Below are 14,050 nucleotides of genomic sequence, written 5' to 3'. Positions count from 1 at the left end.
TGGGGAACATTCCCTTAGATGACCTCTGCAAAGCTGCAACTTGGTCTACACCACACACATTTGAGAAAAGTAGATGTGCAAGCAAAACAATAAGCTAGTGTGGGCCAGGTTGTCTTAAGAACACACTGTTCGAGGCATATGAGCTGCAGATTGTACACTTAGCATTAGATCGCCACCTGGTGTTGGGCTCGGATGATTGCATGTTGTCGTCGTCTTGGAAGAAGACTGTGTAGTCACGAGATAAGTGACTCCTCCCTTGGGCGATAGTGCGTATGGGCATCGGCTCCATCCTTAGATTTTTGTTTTTTTTCCGCCACTGGGTTCGGATGAAAGTTTTCCGCTCTGGCTAGAAATAGACTTTTCAAGCAGTTCGACTTGCAAAAAAGTTCCCAAAACTCTAACTATTTTCGATACCGACTAACACCGTTTCAACTCAATCAGCTCAATTCTGTTCGTCGACGCGGGCCGGTGGGCCTACCCATGCCGTGAGGCGTTCACCTCATGGAAAGGACGCCATTCAAGAGATGCCCCGGGTGTGGAGCACAGTATCCACACAGTGACCACCACGACCTCTGCAACATGTGCTTATCGCCAGAACACGACTAATCCAGCGGTACAGCCTGCGCGTCCTTTCGATCCAAGAGATCGGAGGGCCCGTCGACACGACCTGCAGAGATCAGCTCCGGAGCCGGTGGATATCTTCGAGAGGGTTCCGCTCGTTCCCGAAGAAGATTCCGATCTCCAAATCGTATCAGAGGTTGACGACTCTGATGACTCCATACCATCGGGTCAGCGCGTGAGTACTACTGCCCCTGCATCACACACAGCACCCAGATCGAAGGCAAAGGTCAACACTCCGCCTCCGGGGCCCAGTCGCCATCGAAAAACCACTTTGACAGCCCCGCCATCGAGCCCGGCTCCAAAGAAAGTAAATAAGTCTTCTGGTACCGAGGAAACCGCACGTGCCGATCCCACCAGCTCCCTCGGCATCGAAACCAAAAGAAGTGTCTGCTCCGAAACCGTCGACTTCTAAAGACAAGGGTACGAAGCCAGCGTCCGATGCCTGAAAGCCGACGAGGCCAGCTTCCACTCCGAAGACAGTCTACGGTGCCGAAACCGGCAAGGCCTGATTCCGACACGTCCAAGACCTCGAAACAGCCTACGACACCAAAAACAATACCTTCGGTGCCGAAAACGCAAAATGCCCAACCTTCGCCGCCAGGTTTCCACACCCGCGGTCCAAGGGCAATGCGATATGGATGAACTGGTCAGGCAGATTTGCGTACGCTTTTCCGCCACTACCACTAATACCATTAGTAGTATGAAAGCTCAGAAAAGTCTTTCAAACTAATCCTAGTAGCTCCCACATGGGCACGCCAACCGTGGTTCACCCCACTGCTACAACTATCTCTAGTTCCACACCAAAAGCTACCACTGACTCCATCCCTGCTAACACAGAACTATGGAGATATCCAACATCCAGACCCAAATCAACTGAATTTGCCGATCTGGCTCCTGAAGTCTTAGTTTGGTTATCTTAACCTACCACCAGACTGTATGAATATAATTAAAAAGGCCAGGAGACCTACTACCAGAGCTTGTTATGCTAAATGGAAGAGATTTGCCATTTATTGCAACAATAACCAAATTGATCCCCTGGATGCTTCCATTCAAAATATCATTTGCTACCTTTTACATTTACAAAGGTGTAACTTGGCATATTCATCCATACACCTGCACCTTGCAGCAATTGCAGCATATTTACAAAATAGACAACATCTATCTCTTTTCAAAGAGCCTGCAATTAAAGCATTTATGGAAGGATTAAAAAGAATCATTCCTCCCAGGTTGCCACTTTCTCCAGTATGGAACCTAAACGTTGTTCTTACAAAACTCATGGGACCCCCCTTTGAGACCTTACATAAATGTGAACTGCAATTCCTCACATGGAAAACAGCTTTCCTTATTGCTATTACCTCTCTCAGAAGAGTAAGTGAGATACAAGCATTTACAATACAAGAACCATTTTTACAACTACATTGTAACAAAGTGGTTTTGAGAACTAATCCAAAATTCCTTCCAAAAGTCATTACTCCTTTTCATTTAAACCAATCTGTCGAGTTACCTGTGTTTTTCCAAAAACTCCGACTCTGTGGCAGAAAGGGCTCTACACACATTAGATGTTAAAAGAGCTCTTCTCTACTATATAGACAGGACTAAGTCTTTTCGAAAATCAAAACTGTGTCTTTCTCTCCACCGCTTAAAAGCAACCCTATCTCTAAAGGTGGGATTGCAAGGTGGATTGTAAAATGTATACAAATATGCTATCAAAAAGCAAAACGTACAATAACAGTTCCTCCTAGAGCACATTCAACTAGGAGCCTCTATGGTTTTCTTAGGAAACATCCCCCTAGAGGACATATGCAAGGCAGCAACATGGTCTACAACACACATCTTCACTAAACACTACTGTGTTGATTTGCAAGCCAAGCAGCAAGCTGCAGTAGGCCATGCTGTCCTTAAAACTCATTTTAAAACAATTTCAACAGATACAGGTGACCACCACTAGGGGAGACACTGCTGCACAATCAATGCTAAGTGTACAATCTGCAGCTCATATGCCTCGAACGGAAAATGCTACTTACCAGTATGCATCTGTTCTTGGCATGTAGAGCTGCAGAGTTTGTACGCGCCCTCCCGCCTCCCCGGGACCCGTATCTGTTCCAGTTTTATCTTACTTAGATGCACACCGATGGACATCATTGTTCTTTGCTTCTACTAACTCCATTTCCCATCATGGTGAAAAACAATCTCGGGATGGAGCCATTGCGCATGAACACTATTGTCCAAGGGAGGAGTCGCCTATCTCGTGACTACAAAGACTTCTTCCAAGACGACGACAACATGCAATCATCCAAGCCCAAAACCAGGTGGCGATCTAATGCTAAGTGTACAACTCTGCAGCTCTACATGCCAAGAACAGATGCATACCGGTAAGTAGCATTTTCCTTCAAGCCACTGTAACGGATACAGGTTAGCCACTGCAACAAACAAAACTGATGTATAGTCTATGCACAGTATATGATCTACAGCTGCATATGCCTCGAACGGAAAATGCTACTTACCAGTATGCATCTGTTCTTGTCATGTAGAGCTGTGGATTCATGAGCCCACCCGCTTCCCCAGGTACAGTTATCTTTTGCGGTGTTATCTTACTTAGATGCATCACACATGGACATCTTTCTATTCTCTTATTTGCTCCACCATCACCCTTTATGGGCAAAACCATCTGGGGATAGAGTAGATGCCCATGCGCACTATTATCGTAAGGAGTCCCCTATTTCGTGACTACGACTTATTTGAACAAAAACAAACTGCAAACATCCAAGCCCAACACCAGATTGCGATCTATGCACAGTATATGAATCTACAGCTCTACTTGCCAAGAACATATGCATACTGGTAAGTAGCATTTTCCTTCTGTTAGAGACTAGTTGCAGATTCCTCTCCGGCCCTCCTGTCGTTCCTGCTCTCTCTCTCTCTCTTGACTTGACCTTTAATAAGATCCCAAGTCTAGTAATCTGCACACTACCAATTTGCTTTTGGGGCTACCCATCAGGGGGGTGCAGACCTTCACTTCATTACCGAAACTGCGTCCGTGTTGAGCCACAAGGTAGAGAGCTGCAGAGGGGCTTTGGAAATATTTCGGGATCCAGTCCGATGTCTGGGAATGTTCAGGTGGTGAGGAATAGACTGCTGGATGGTCTCAACCAAAAAGAACATTACTGAAGATGCATAACTTGTACGCCTAGTCCATCTTGAACACTAATTCCTCACATACTTCGTATGCTTTTTCTAGCTGTTCCAGATTGAGCACCTTGCCCGAGAAGCTTCCACGGGGGTGCTGAAAGACTTGATGAATGGCCTCATCACCCTGATGTTGGATTCAAGAGTTGAAGACTTGGAGGAGGGGCAGCAGGTCATCCGGTCTGTAAACCTCCTGGTGGTTAAGGTGTTGGAGAAGTCAGATCAGACTAACATTCTGAGGTATGTGAAGCTCTTGTTATTGCTTTCTCTTATTGTCATTTAACGTAGTCCACACCAGAAAAGTTCTTTCAGCTGGCTTTGGGAATCTGTTAACCTCTACTTCCTCATCCATTGTGGACTTGATTAGACTGAACACCCAAGTATGTTAAAGGGATGAGGCCAAAGGTGCTGATGGCTTTAATCGGCCTGACCCACAAATCCTTTGCCACATGCTTAGTATTTTCATAATTTAAGACTTCAGTGACGCTTTGTGTTGGTTCACGGTGGATGAATGAACTTTCTTCAGGCACTTTGTGCAGAAGGCCTTAATCTGTTTAAATTCTCTTCTAGTTCTACATCTGGTAGTTGTGAGGAAGTAGCATGTAGGTGTGAGACCTCACCGTATAATACACAACTGTGAGGAAATGGGCTGTATAATGTGCTGTCGGTTGTATTGTGTGCTGTGGTTGTGAGACCTCGCCATTTAATACAAATCAGTGAGGAAATGGGGCTTGTTATATGGTGTAGTTGTGCGGCCTCCCTGTGTAATAAATACCCTTAGGACTCTCAGGGTTGAGCTCAAGGTTTTGTGGTCAATCCTTCAACTCAACCCTGGGTAGCTATGGCTCTGAGCAGCGAGGCTTACTCAGAGGGATAAGTGTGAAGCATGTAAATAGCACCAAAACAATTTAATAAATCAACTTTTTGTATTTTTACTGTCTGAAAAGTGAAATAAAAGTTCTGTCCTTGAAATATGCTGCACCCTGCCTTAGGGCTTGGTAGGACTGCCATAGGGGTCAGTTATACATATTGCAGAGGGAGATTTAGCCTTGGCATTGCTTTAAATGGCAACTTTGGGCTAGCAGGTTAAAACTGGTCTTCAATGGCGGACTGGATGACTCTTTTTAACTGTCTCCCAGAGTGCCACACAATCCCTGAGATGACCAACTTAGATGCTGTGGGTGCCATACACTAGGACCTTACAAGTGAGTTAACCCAGGCCAATTGGTTATATCCAATGTAACATACCGGTTTTGTGGTCGGAGCACTGAGGTCTGGTTAGCAGGCCTCCATGTACTCAGTCGAAAAACCCAGCAGTATCGGTCCACAAACTTGCATCAGTCTATAAAAAGAGGCATTTCCTTAGGTAGCCCCAACATAGTTTGTGCGAACACCAGCTGTACACAGCCCATTACTGGCTCACGTCCCTTAGCAACTATACATAGGTCCAGAAGGGAGGCACACTGTCTCGTGGAGGAAAAGGAGCAACAATCTCTTTACGAAGACTGTTAAAGATCCACATCGGAATGATCCTCATGAGACCTTGCAGCAGTTTAAAGACCTGGCTGAGGCCAGTTGCAAAGACTCCTCCCTAGAATTAGGATTTTCTGACCCATTGGGGTCCCTTTTCGCATCTTCCTACTGTTCCATAATGCAAAAGGCTGTAGACGTTCTGGACCTACCACTGGCTACTATAGAAACTAAATCAAACATACTCACATAGGTCCTATATCCCACAGTGCACACCTCGGAGCCACCACCAGTCAATGAGGCTCTTCTAGACCCTGTACTTGCCACATGGGCCAAGCCACCCTCTTACCCTGGTTTCAAAATGTTGGGTATAAACTCCCCCCGGATCACCCTTTATTTTTGTCTCAGCACTTTTCCTCGCAAAGCCTTTGTATTCAGCCCTCATCCGCTTGTCTGTCCTCTGGCACTTTACCTGCTGACCCAGCTGATGGGGAATCAAAAAGGTGGACCCTTAACACAAGAAAAGCTTTGCAGCAGGAACCCTAGCCCTAGAGTCCCTAAATTCCATGTTCTTACTAGGGTGGTATGTGGGTTAGGTGGGCGCACTCATCTATAATCTCCCCAGGAACTTAAGGTCCACTTTCAGGATCTCATCAGAGCTGGTCTGGCAGAATTTGGACAAGTAATCCACTCTCAACTGAATGCAGGAGATTCAGGTTACCAAGTCTATGGGGACATCCGTTGCTGTTCACAGACCATCCTGGCTGAGAATGTTGATTTTCCTCCAATATAAAGTCCTTCCTCATGGACATCCCCTTAATCTGAACCAAATTATGTGAGGAGAAGTCACATGGAACATTTAAAGTGAGTTCTGCCGCAGACTGTTTCTTTGGTCGTCAACCCCCAAAAAGACTTTTAAGGTTTTCAGATGCTTTTTGGCTTTAGCAGAGGCCTCAAATTCCACCAATGTCGAGCTGCCCTTGCTCAGCCACACCACCAGAACCCCATCATATTCCAGTACAGTGACTGTCTGTGAGAAAGTGCCATCTTTCTTCCATTGGTATGCCCCCACTTTTTAGGTCTGCTAGCTTAAGCTGCGCACGTGCGCAGTCTCGCTGGCGAGATTTAATGTCTAAGTAGCGAGGTTAACCCTGCCCCTCTTCTCCATTGGCTGGCCTCCTAAACGCTGGCCATCCATTGGAGAAGAAGTCCCAGTGACTATCTAAGCCCTGTCTTTTTCGGATTGGGGGCGTGTTTTTTCGTTTCTTTCTCTGTGATTTCCTCAGTCAAAAACACGCCCCCCAGTCTGAAAAGGGCGGGTCTTCGATACAAACGTGTACGCTCCCTCCATGAAAATATACCGCAAGTGTAGACCAGTTTCGAATCTCAACATGTAAATGCATATCCATGTTTGGACACCAGATTAGATGCATTATACGTGAGTGCACCCGACGAAGCTACCAGTTTAGACTCGCTGCATTCAAGGTATCTTATGTGGATGCTGTGGACATGGATGCGGGCCAGGCCCTGTGCGCCGCCGTGCCCTGCCTGCTCGGTTCGGGGTGATGGCGCTGTGTGAGAAACCCTGCTGTTCTATGAAGCCCCGAGTTTGTTTACTGGGCTTGTGAAAGCAGAGACGGGCGGGCCCTCCCGGCCTAGCAGCCATGCGACACCCACAGTAGCACGCACTCTGTGATCGGCCTCCTGCAGCATCCGCGTGCAACGTCTGTGGGGAGATGCCGTGACGTGGACATGGCTGCCACGCGCCAGCCAGCTCCGGCTGAGCTCCCAGAGTGCTACTCCCCGCAGAGGATCGGACTGTTTCCAGGGCTCGCAAACCTCTGGGGCTCGGCAAATCAGCCGAGAGAAGCATGCAAAAGCACAGGGGAGCGTTAAGTGTAACCTCTCTCAAGGGTGTGCGCTGATTCCACGCCACACCACCTGCAGAATATGGTGCCAAGCGTAGTGAGCAAAGTAACAACACTCTGGGTCGGTTCAGTGTCCCCTGTCGGTATGCAGGGATGTGAATGTAAGACCCGTGGAGTTAACACACCTGCAGCAGAGATGTGCGATTCGTAGGCCATGGATTTAGTGGCACTAAAATAGCTAAGTTAACCAAACCCCTATTGAATGTGTGTAGCCTTCAAATCGCTCAGTAAATCCCATTTAGGTAAGCCAAAGGGTCAATGCACAAGCAGCAGAGATTTCAGTGTAAGTTGCAGAATGCAAATTTTAATCCTCATAAGATAGCTCGGTGGGTTAAAATGCAGGCTGCGTTCATTTATGTGTAACTTACAGGTCACCAGCTATGGGGTAGACTGTACCTTCTGCGGATATCTGCGTGTGCCCTGGCGGGCGCTTATCCAATGTCACAGGTAGATCGCTTAAGGAGGTTGATAGAGCTTAGAAGTTTGATCACTTGTTGCAGAGGGCTGTGTATACCCTGCAGGTCACATCTCGTAATCCTTGTGAGCTAGCTCAGAGGGCAAATAACCCCGCTGCAGAGATGTGTGTGTACTCTGTAGGGCCATAGGTAAAGCCCAGCTTGTCTGCCTCGCCGGTCATCATTTTGGTACTATATTGTGCAGTGGCAGTGATGGCCTGAAAGCTATGGAAACAGAGTGGGCGGTTAGAGTGTTATTTATATTGAAGATAGTGGGCCAGAGTAGGCATGTTTAGACTCAGTGTTTTGCAGGTCCCTTTGTGGGCGGGGCTTTTTTTGGTCACGGGAGCGCGGTTTCTGCGGGCTGATGGGAAATCTGGTGCGCACTTGGTCGCGTTGGGAGTGCGTTCTCTCAGTGGGGGGGTCTAACCAGCCTGCCGACATTCCCACCGGTAACGGAGGGATCCTTATAATGAGCTAAGTAGACCCCCTTCCCCCAAGACTGATTAGCTGTACACCTCCCTCCCCGTAGTGAGCTACCCGTACTTCCCTCAACGACGCGGCCAGTACCTTATGCAAACCACCATCTCTTACAAGACCGATGTAACCCCCACTCTGTTTACAACTTCCCCCTAATCATATATATCCCGACTGAACGCCGACCATCTTTAAAAAAAACACGCACACCAAAAAATCGAAGATAGCACCTCAGAATAGCAAACGTAACCCTGCTAGAAATACATCAACACTACACGCTTGTGTCCCACCCACGCCCCCGCCTTCGTAAGCCATATTATCAAGCAACCACCGCTTTAAGAGGCATATTATCCAACAACCCCCCCCCCCCCCCCCCCCACACACACACACACACACACACACAGCCCATCACGATTTACGCTGTTCTATGTATACTATCTGGAATGAAAAGTCACTTTTAAGCGCTATATAAAAATGAATAAATACATCAATAAATAAACAATTGTAAAGCACATTACTACAGTGTGATAAGCCTAAGACGCCAATCAATGCTGTGATACATGACTGGTGTGTGTGTGTGGCTCTGTGTGTGTGTGTGTGTGTGTGGCTCTGTGTGTGTGTGGGTGGCTCTGTGTGTGTGTGTGTGTGGCTCTGTGTGTGTGGCTCTGTGTGTGTGGCTCTGTGTGTGTGGCTCTGTGTGTGTGGCTCTGTGTGTGTGTGTGTGGCTCTGTGTGTGTGTGTGTGGCTCTGTGTGTGTGTGTGTGTGTGTGTGTGGCTCTGTGTGTGTGTGTGTGTGGCTCTGTGTGTGTGTGTGTGTGGGGCTCTCTGTGTGTGGCTCTGTGTGTGTGTGGGGGGGCTGTGTGTGTGGGGGGGCTGTGTGTGTGGGGGGGCTGTGTGTGTGGGGGGGCTGTGTGTGTGGGGGGGCTGTGTGTGTGGGGGGGGGCTGTGTGTGGGGGGGGGGCTGTGTGTGGGGGGGGGCTGTGTGTGTGGGGGGGCTGTGTGTGTGGGGGGGCTGTGTGTGTGGGGGGGCTGTGTGTGTGGGGGGGGGCTGTGTGTGTGGGGGGGGGCTGTGTGTGTGGGGGGGGGCTGTGTGTGTGGGGGGGCTGTGTGTGGGGGGCTGTGTGTGTGGGGGGCTGTGTGTGGGGGGCTGTGTGTGTGGGGGTCTGTGTGTGTGGGGGGCTGTGTGTGTGGGGGGCTGTGTGTGGGGGGGGCTGTGTGTGTGGGGGGGGGCTGTGTGTGTGGGGGGGGGGCTCTGTGTGTGTGGGGGGGGCTCTGTGTGTGTGGGGGGGCTCTGTGTGTGTGGGGGGGCTCTGTGTGTGTGGGGGGGCTCTGTGTGTGTGGGGGGGCTCTGTGTGTGTGTGTGGGGGGGCTGTGTGTGTGTGGGGGGGCTCTGTGTGTGGGGGGGCTCTGTGTGTGTGTGGGGGGGCTCTGTGTGTGTGGGGGGCTCTGCGTGTGTGGGGGGCTCTGCGTGTGTGGGGGGCTCTGCGGGGGGGGCTCTGCGTGTGTGGGGGGGGGCTCTGCGTGTGTGGGGGGGGGGCTCTGCGTGTGTGGGGGGGGGCTCTGCGTGTGTGTGGGGGGGGCTCTGCGTGTGTGTGGGGGGGCTCTGCGTGTGTGTGTGTGGGGCTCTGTGTGTGTGTGTGGGGCTCTGTGTGTGTGTGGGGGGGCTCTGTGTGTGTGTGTAGGGGGGCTCTGTGTGTGTGTAGGGGGGCTCTGTGTGTGGGGGGCTCTGTGTGTGGGGGGGCTCTGTGTGTGGGGGGGGCTCTGTGTGGGGGGCTCGCTCTGTGTGGGGGGCTCGCTGTGTGTGGGGGGCTCGCTCTGTGTGTGGGGGGCTCGCTGTGTGTGGGGGGCTCGCTCTGTGTGGGGGGCTCGCTCTGTGTGGGGGGCTCGCTCTGTGTGGGGGGCTCGCTCTGTGTGGGGGGCTCGCTCTGTGTGTGGGGAGCTCGGTGTGTGTGGGGGCTCTGTGTGTGTGGGGGGCTCTGTGTGTGGGGGGGCTCTGTGTGTGGGGGGCTCTGTGTGTGTGGGGGGGCTCTGTGTGTGTGGGGGGGGCTCTGTGTGTGTGGGGGGGGCTCTGTGTGTGTGTGGGGGGCTCTCTGTGTGTGTGGGGGGGCTCTGTGTGTGTGTGGGGGGGCTCTGTGTGTGTGTGGGGGGGCTCTGTGTGTGTGTGGGGGGGCTCTGTGTGTGTGTGGGGGGGCTCTGTGTGTGGGGGGGGCTCTGTGTGTGTGTGTGTGGGGGGGGGCTCTCTGTGTGTGTGTGTGGGGGGGGCTCTCTGTGTGTGTGTGTGGGGGGGGCTCTCTGTGTGTGTGTGTGGGGGGGGCTCTCTGTGTGTGTGTGTGTGTGGGGGGGGCTCTCTGTGTGTGTGTGGGGGGGGTCTCTGTGTGTGTGTGGGGGGGTCTCTGTGTCTGTGTGGGTGGGCTCTGTGTGTGTGGGGGGCTCTGTGTGTGGGGGGGGCTCTGTGTGTGTTTGTGTGGGGGGCTCTGTGTGTGTTTGTGTGTGGGGCTCTGTGTGTTTGTGTGTGGGGCTCTGTGTGTGTTTGTGTGTGGGGGCTGTGTGTGTGTGGGGGGGGGCTCTGTGTGTGGGGGGGCTCTGTGTGTGTGGTGGGGGGGCTCTGTGTGTGTGGTGGGGGGGCTCTGTGTGTGTGTGTGGGGGGGCTCTGTGTGTGTGGTGGGGGGGCTCTGTGTGTGTGGTGGGGGGGCTCTGTGTGTGTGTGGGGGGGGGGCTCTGTGTGTGGGGGGGCTCTGTGTGTGTGGTGGGGGGGCTCTGTGTGTGTGGTGGGGGGGCTCTGTGTGTGTGTGTGGGGGGGCTCTGTGTGTTTGTGGGGGGGCTCTGTGTGTGTTTGTGTGTGGGGCTCTGTGTGTGTTTGTGTGTGGGGCTCTGTGTGTGTTTGTGTGTGGGGCTCTGTGTGTTTGTGTGTGGGGCTCTGTGTGTTTGTGTGTGGGGCTCTGTGTGTGTTTGTGTGTGGGGCTCTGTGTGTGTTTGTGTGTGGGGCTCTGTGTGTGTTTGTGTGTGGGGCTCTGTGTGTGTTTGTGTGGGGGGCTGTGTGTGTGTGTGTGGGGGGCTGTGTGTGTGTGGGGGGCTGTGTGTGTGTGGGGGGCTGTGTGTGTGTGGGGGGCTGTGTGTGTGTGGGGGGCTGTGTGTGTGTGGGGGGCTGTGTGTGTGTGGGGGGCTGTGTGTGTGGGGGGGGCTGTGTGTGTGTGGGGGGGGCTGTGTGTGTGTGGGGGGGGCTCTGTGTGTGTGGGGGGGGCTCTGTGTGTGTGGGGGGGCTCTGTGTGTGTGTGGGGGGCTCTGTGTGTGTGTGGGGGGGCTCTGTGTGTGTGTGGGGGGGCTCTGTGTGTGTGTGGGGGGGGCTCTGTGTGTGTGTGGGGGGGGCTCTGTGTGTGTGTGTGGGGGGGGCTCTGTGTGTGTGTGGGGGGGGCTCTCTGTGTGTGTGTGGGGGGGCTCTGTGTGTGTGTGGGGGGGCTCTGTGTGTGTGTGGGGGGGCTCTGTGTGTGTGTGGGGGGGCTCTGTGTGTGTGTGGGGGGGCTCTGTGTGTGTGGGGGGGCTCTGTGTGTGTGGGGGGGCTCTGTGTGTGTGGGGGGGGGCTCTGTGTGTGTGTGGGGGGGGCTCTGTGTGTGTGTGTGGGGGGGCTCTGTGTGTGTGTGGGGGGGCTCTGTGTGTGTGTGGGGGGGCTCTGTGTGTGTGTGGGGGGGCTCTGTGTGTGTGTGGGGGGGCTCTGTGTGTGTGTGGGGGGGCTCTGTGTGTGTGTGGGGGGGCTCTGTGTGTGTGTGGGGGGGCTCTGTGTGTGTGTGGGGGGGCTCTGTGTGTGTGGGGGGGGGCTCTGTGTGTGGGGGGGGCTCTCTGTGTGTGTGTGTGGGGGGGGGCTCTCTGTGTGTGTGGGGGGGGCTCTCTGTGTGTGTGTGTGGGGGGGGCTCTCTGTGTGTGTGTGTGTGTGGGGGGGGCTCTCTGTGTGTGTGTGTGGGGGGGGTCTCTGTGTGTGTGTGGGGGGGTCTCTGTGTCTGTGTGGGTGGGCTCTGTCTGTGTGGGCTCTGTCTGTGTGGGTGGGCTCTGTGTAGGGGGGGGGGGGGCTTTTTTATTTATGTAGCCTATAACCATCTCCACACCCTGACGATTCCAACGGTGTATCAGGTGTGTGGATTGGCGCTGTGGTTCCCGAGTTTATCCGCCTCAAAGGCGGAAAGTTCTTCCTTTATTATAGTAGTATAGATAATGAGTCTATGCCTTTCAATATTTCTGTAAAGGTTAAAGATGTACATGTATTGCAGATTACTTGCTTCTTTTGTAGTGATATTACTTTTCCTGTTTAATATTATGACTGCTCTTTGGCATTTAGTCATGTTTTTCATTAGTAATGTATTTACTTCATAATTGTTGGTTGTTAAACATGTGTTTATAGGAGTGTATCACAATAAGTCTCCCACCATCCTCAACCGACTTTTGTCTGGCATACTGCTTGCTATTCTGATTCAGGCATGTAAATCTATGAAAGATACCCTAATACTGGAAAAGAAAACAAGTTACTTACCTGTAACTACAGTTATCCAGTATTGGTATCTTTCATAGATTCACATGCACCCACCCTCCTCCCCGGAGAGTCAGTTCTCTATTTTTTGGAATACTCATTCCCACTTGTGCTAACGAAAATCTGAGGAGAACTGGCTCTGCAGAGAGGGTTCTAGAGGGTGCTGTGAGCTGATTGTTTGAACAAAGACTTTGGTCTTTTTAGCATAATGAGGTAGATAGGTGTTCTGACATGGTTTTTGGCTCTATTTCGGAGTGATGAAGACTTTAAGCTTGCTAACATCTATAATCTGTATTCTTACCTTGTGTTGGCCCTTTTAAGCCCTTTCTTCCAGACCTAGAAGAGGATAGCTGCTTTATATGATGATAGATCCCTTATTCTTGACTCTAATCCATCTATTGCCTATTGGCTTTGACATAATTATGTGTCCTTTCATTATCCTGCCTACAGTAGAGGGTGGATCCTGTAGTCCTGACTTTATATTACATATTGGTATGGTTTGTGTAGGTACTCTGACAGAGCTAAGGGTTATTTCATCCTTCTCAGGCCTACAAGGCCCAGAACTAGAGAGACTCCATTTTGCTTTCTGTCCCTGCAGAGCTGAGATGCTTGAAGGGTAATGGTAATGTTTATAGTTAAAGCTGTTGTTCGTCCTAAGCGAACCGGAGAGAACCGGCCAGAGCTGAATCTAATAAAGAAGTGTCCCTGGGCTCAGGTCTCTAGACGAAACAAGCATCTGATCACTGTGGGAGCGTCTAGAGCAAGGAGCCCGGTGCATGGACCTGGTGGGAGGAGGCTACTGGCTGGAACTTTCCACTAGAGGAGAGGATTCCATATTAGCGAATTGCAGGAGAGGAGTGGTCAGTCAGTTTGGTTCTTGAAGAGTGAAGAGTAGAATGTTTGCTGGAGCTGAAGAGTACAGTTCAGTTCAATTGGTTTTCTGGAATGGAGAAAGAAGGCAGATAATTGCTGAAGCTGGAGAGAGCAGTCATATGAACAAAGTTGGAACTATCAGCTGGGGCTGCCAGTTTATCAGAATGCATTAAAGCAGATGGAGGAGTTGAAGCTGTCAACTGAAGCAGTTGAGCCAGAGGCGTGAAGCTGTGGTGACGGAGGGAGAGCAGAGAGAGCCCTGATTCCACCAGAGAGAGAGAGAAACATTCCTTCTAATAGGTGAGGTAGTCTAATCTAGTTTGCTTTACACTTACACCTTAATCTTGTCTTTATTCCCTAGGCTATTGTATGTCTAATCCTTTTTCTTTCAGCAGTGTGTTACAGATCCTGTTAGTCACAGAGACCTCGCAGATAACATTGTCCCTGTTATATGTCTAATCCTTTTCTTTCAGCGGTGTGTTACAGTTCCTGTTAGTTACAGAGACCCCGCAGATCTTTGTATG

At 51.3% G+C, this 14,050-nt stretch overlaps 1 protein-coding gene across 8 annotated transcripts in view; it reads left to right on the top strand.

Annotated features, from left to right (window-relative positions):
- Positions 1–14,050, top strand: part of CKAP5 (cytoskeleton associated protein 5) — a 901,993-nt gene that overhangs the window by 720,069 nt on the left and 167,874 nt on the right. For all 8 annotated transcript variants that reach the window (XM_086959680.1, XM_086959676.1, XM_086959682.1 and 5 more), the window contains one exon: positions 3,860–4,047. In XM_086959680.1, the coding sequence (XP_086815806.1) occupies positions 3,860–4,047 (188 nt within the window). The remainder of the gene's footprint in view (positions 1–3,859; positions 4,048–14,050) is intronic.

This window comes from Lissotriton vulgaris, chromosome 2_2, assembly GCF_964263255.1.
Source record: "Lissotriton vulgaris chromosome 2_2, aLisVul1.2, whole genome shotgun sequence".
Lineage (NCBI taxonomy): Eukaryota > Metazoa > Chordata > Amphibia > Caudata > Salamandridae > Lissotriton > Lissotriton vulgaris.
This window is presented reverse-complemented; position numbering and strand designations above follow the sequence as displayed.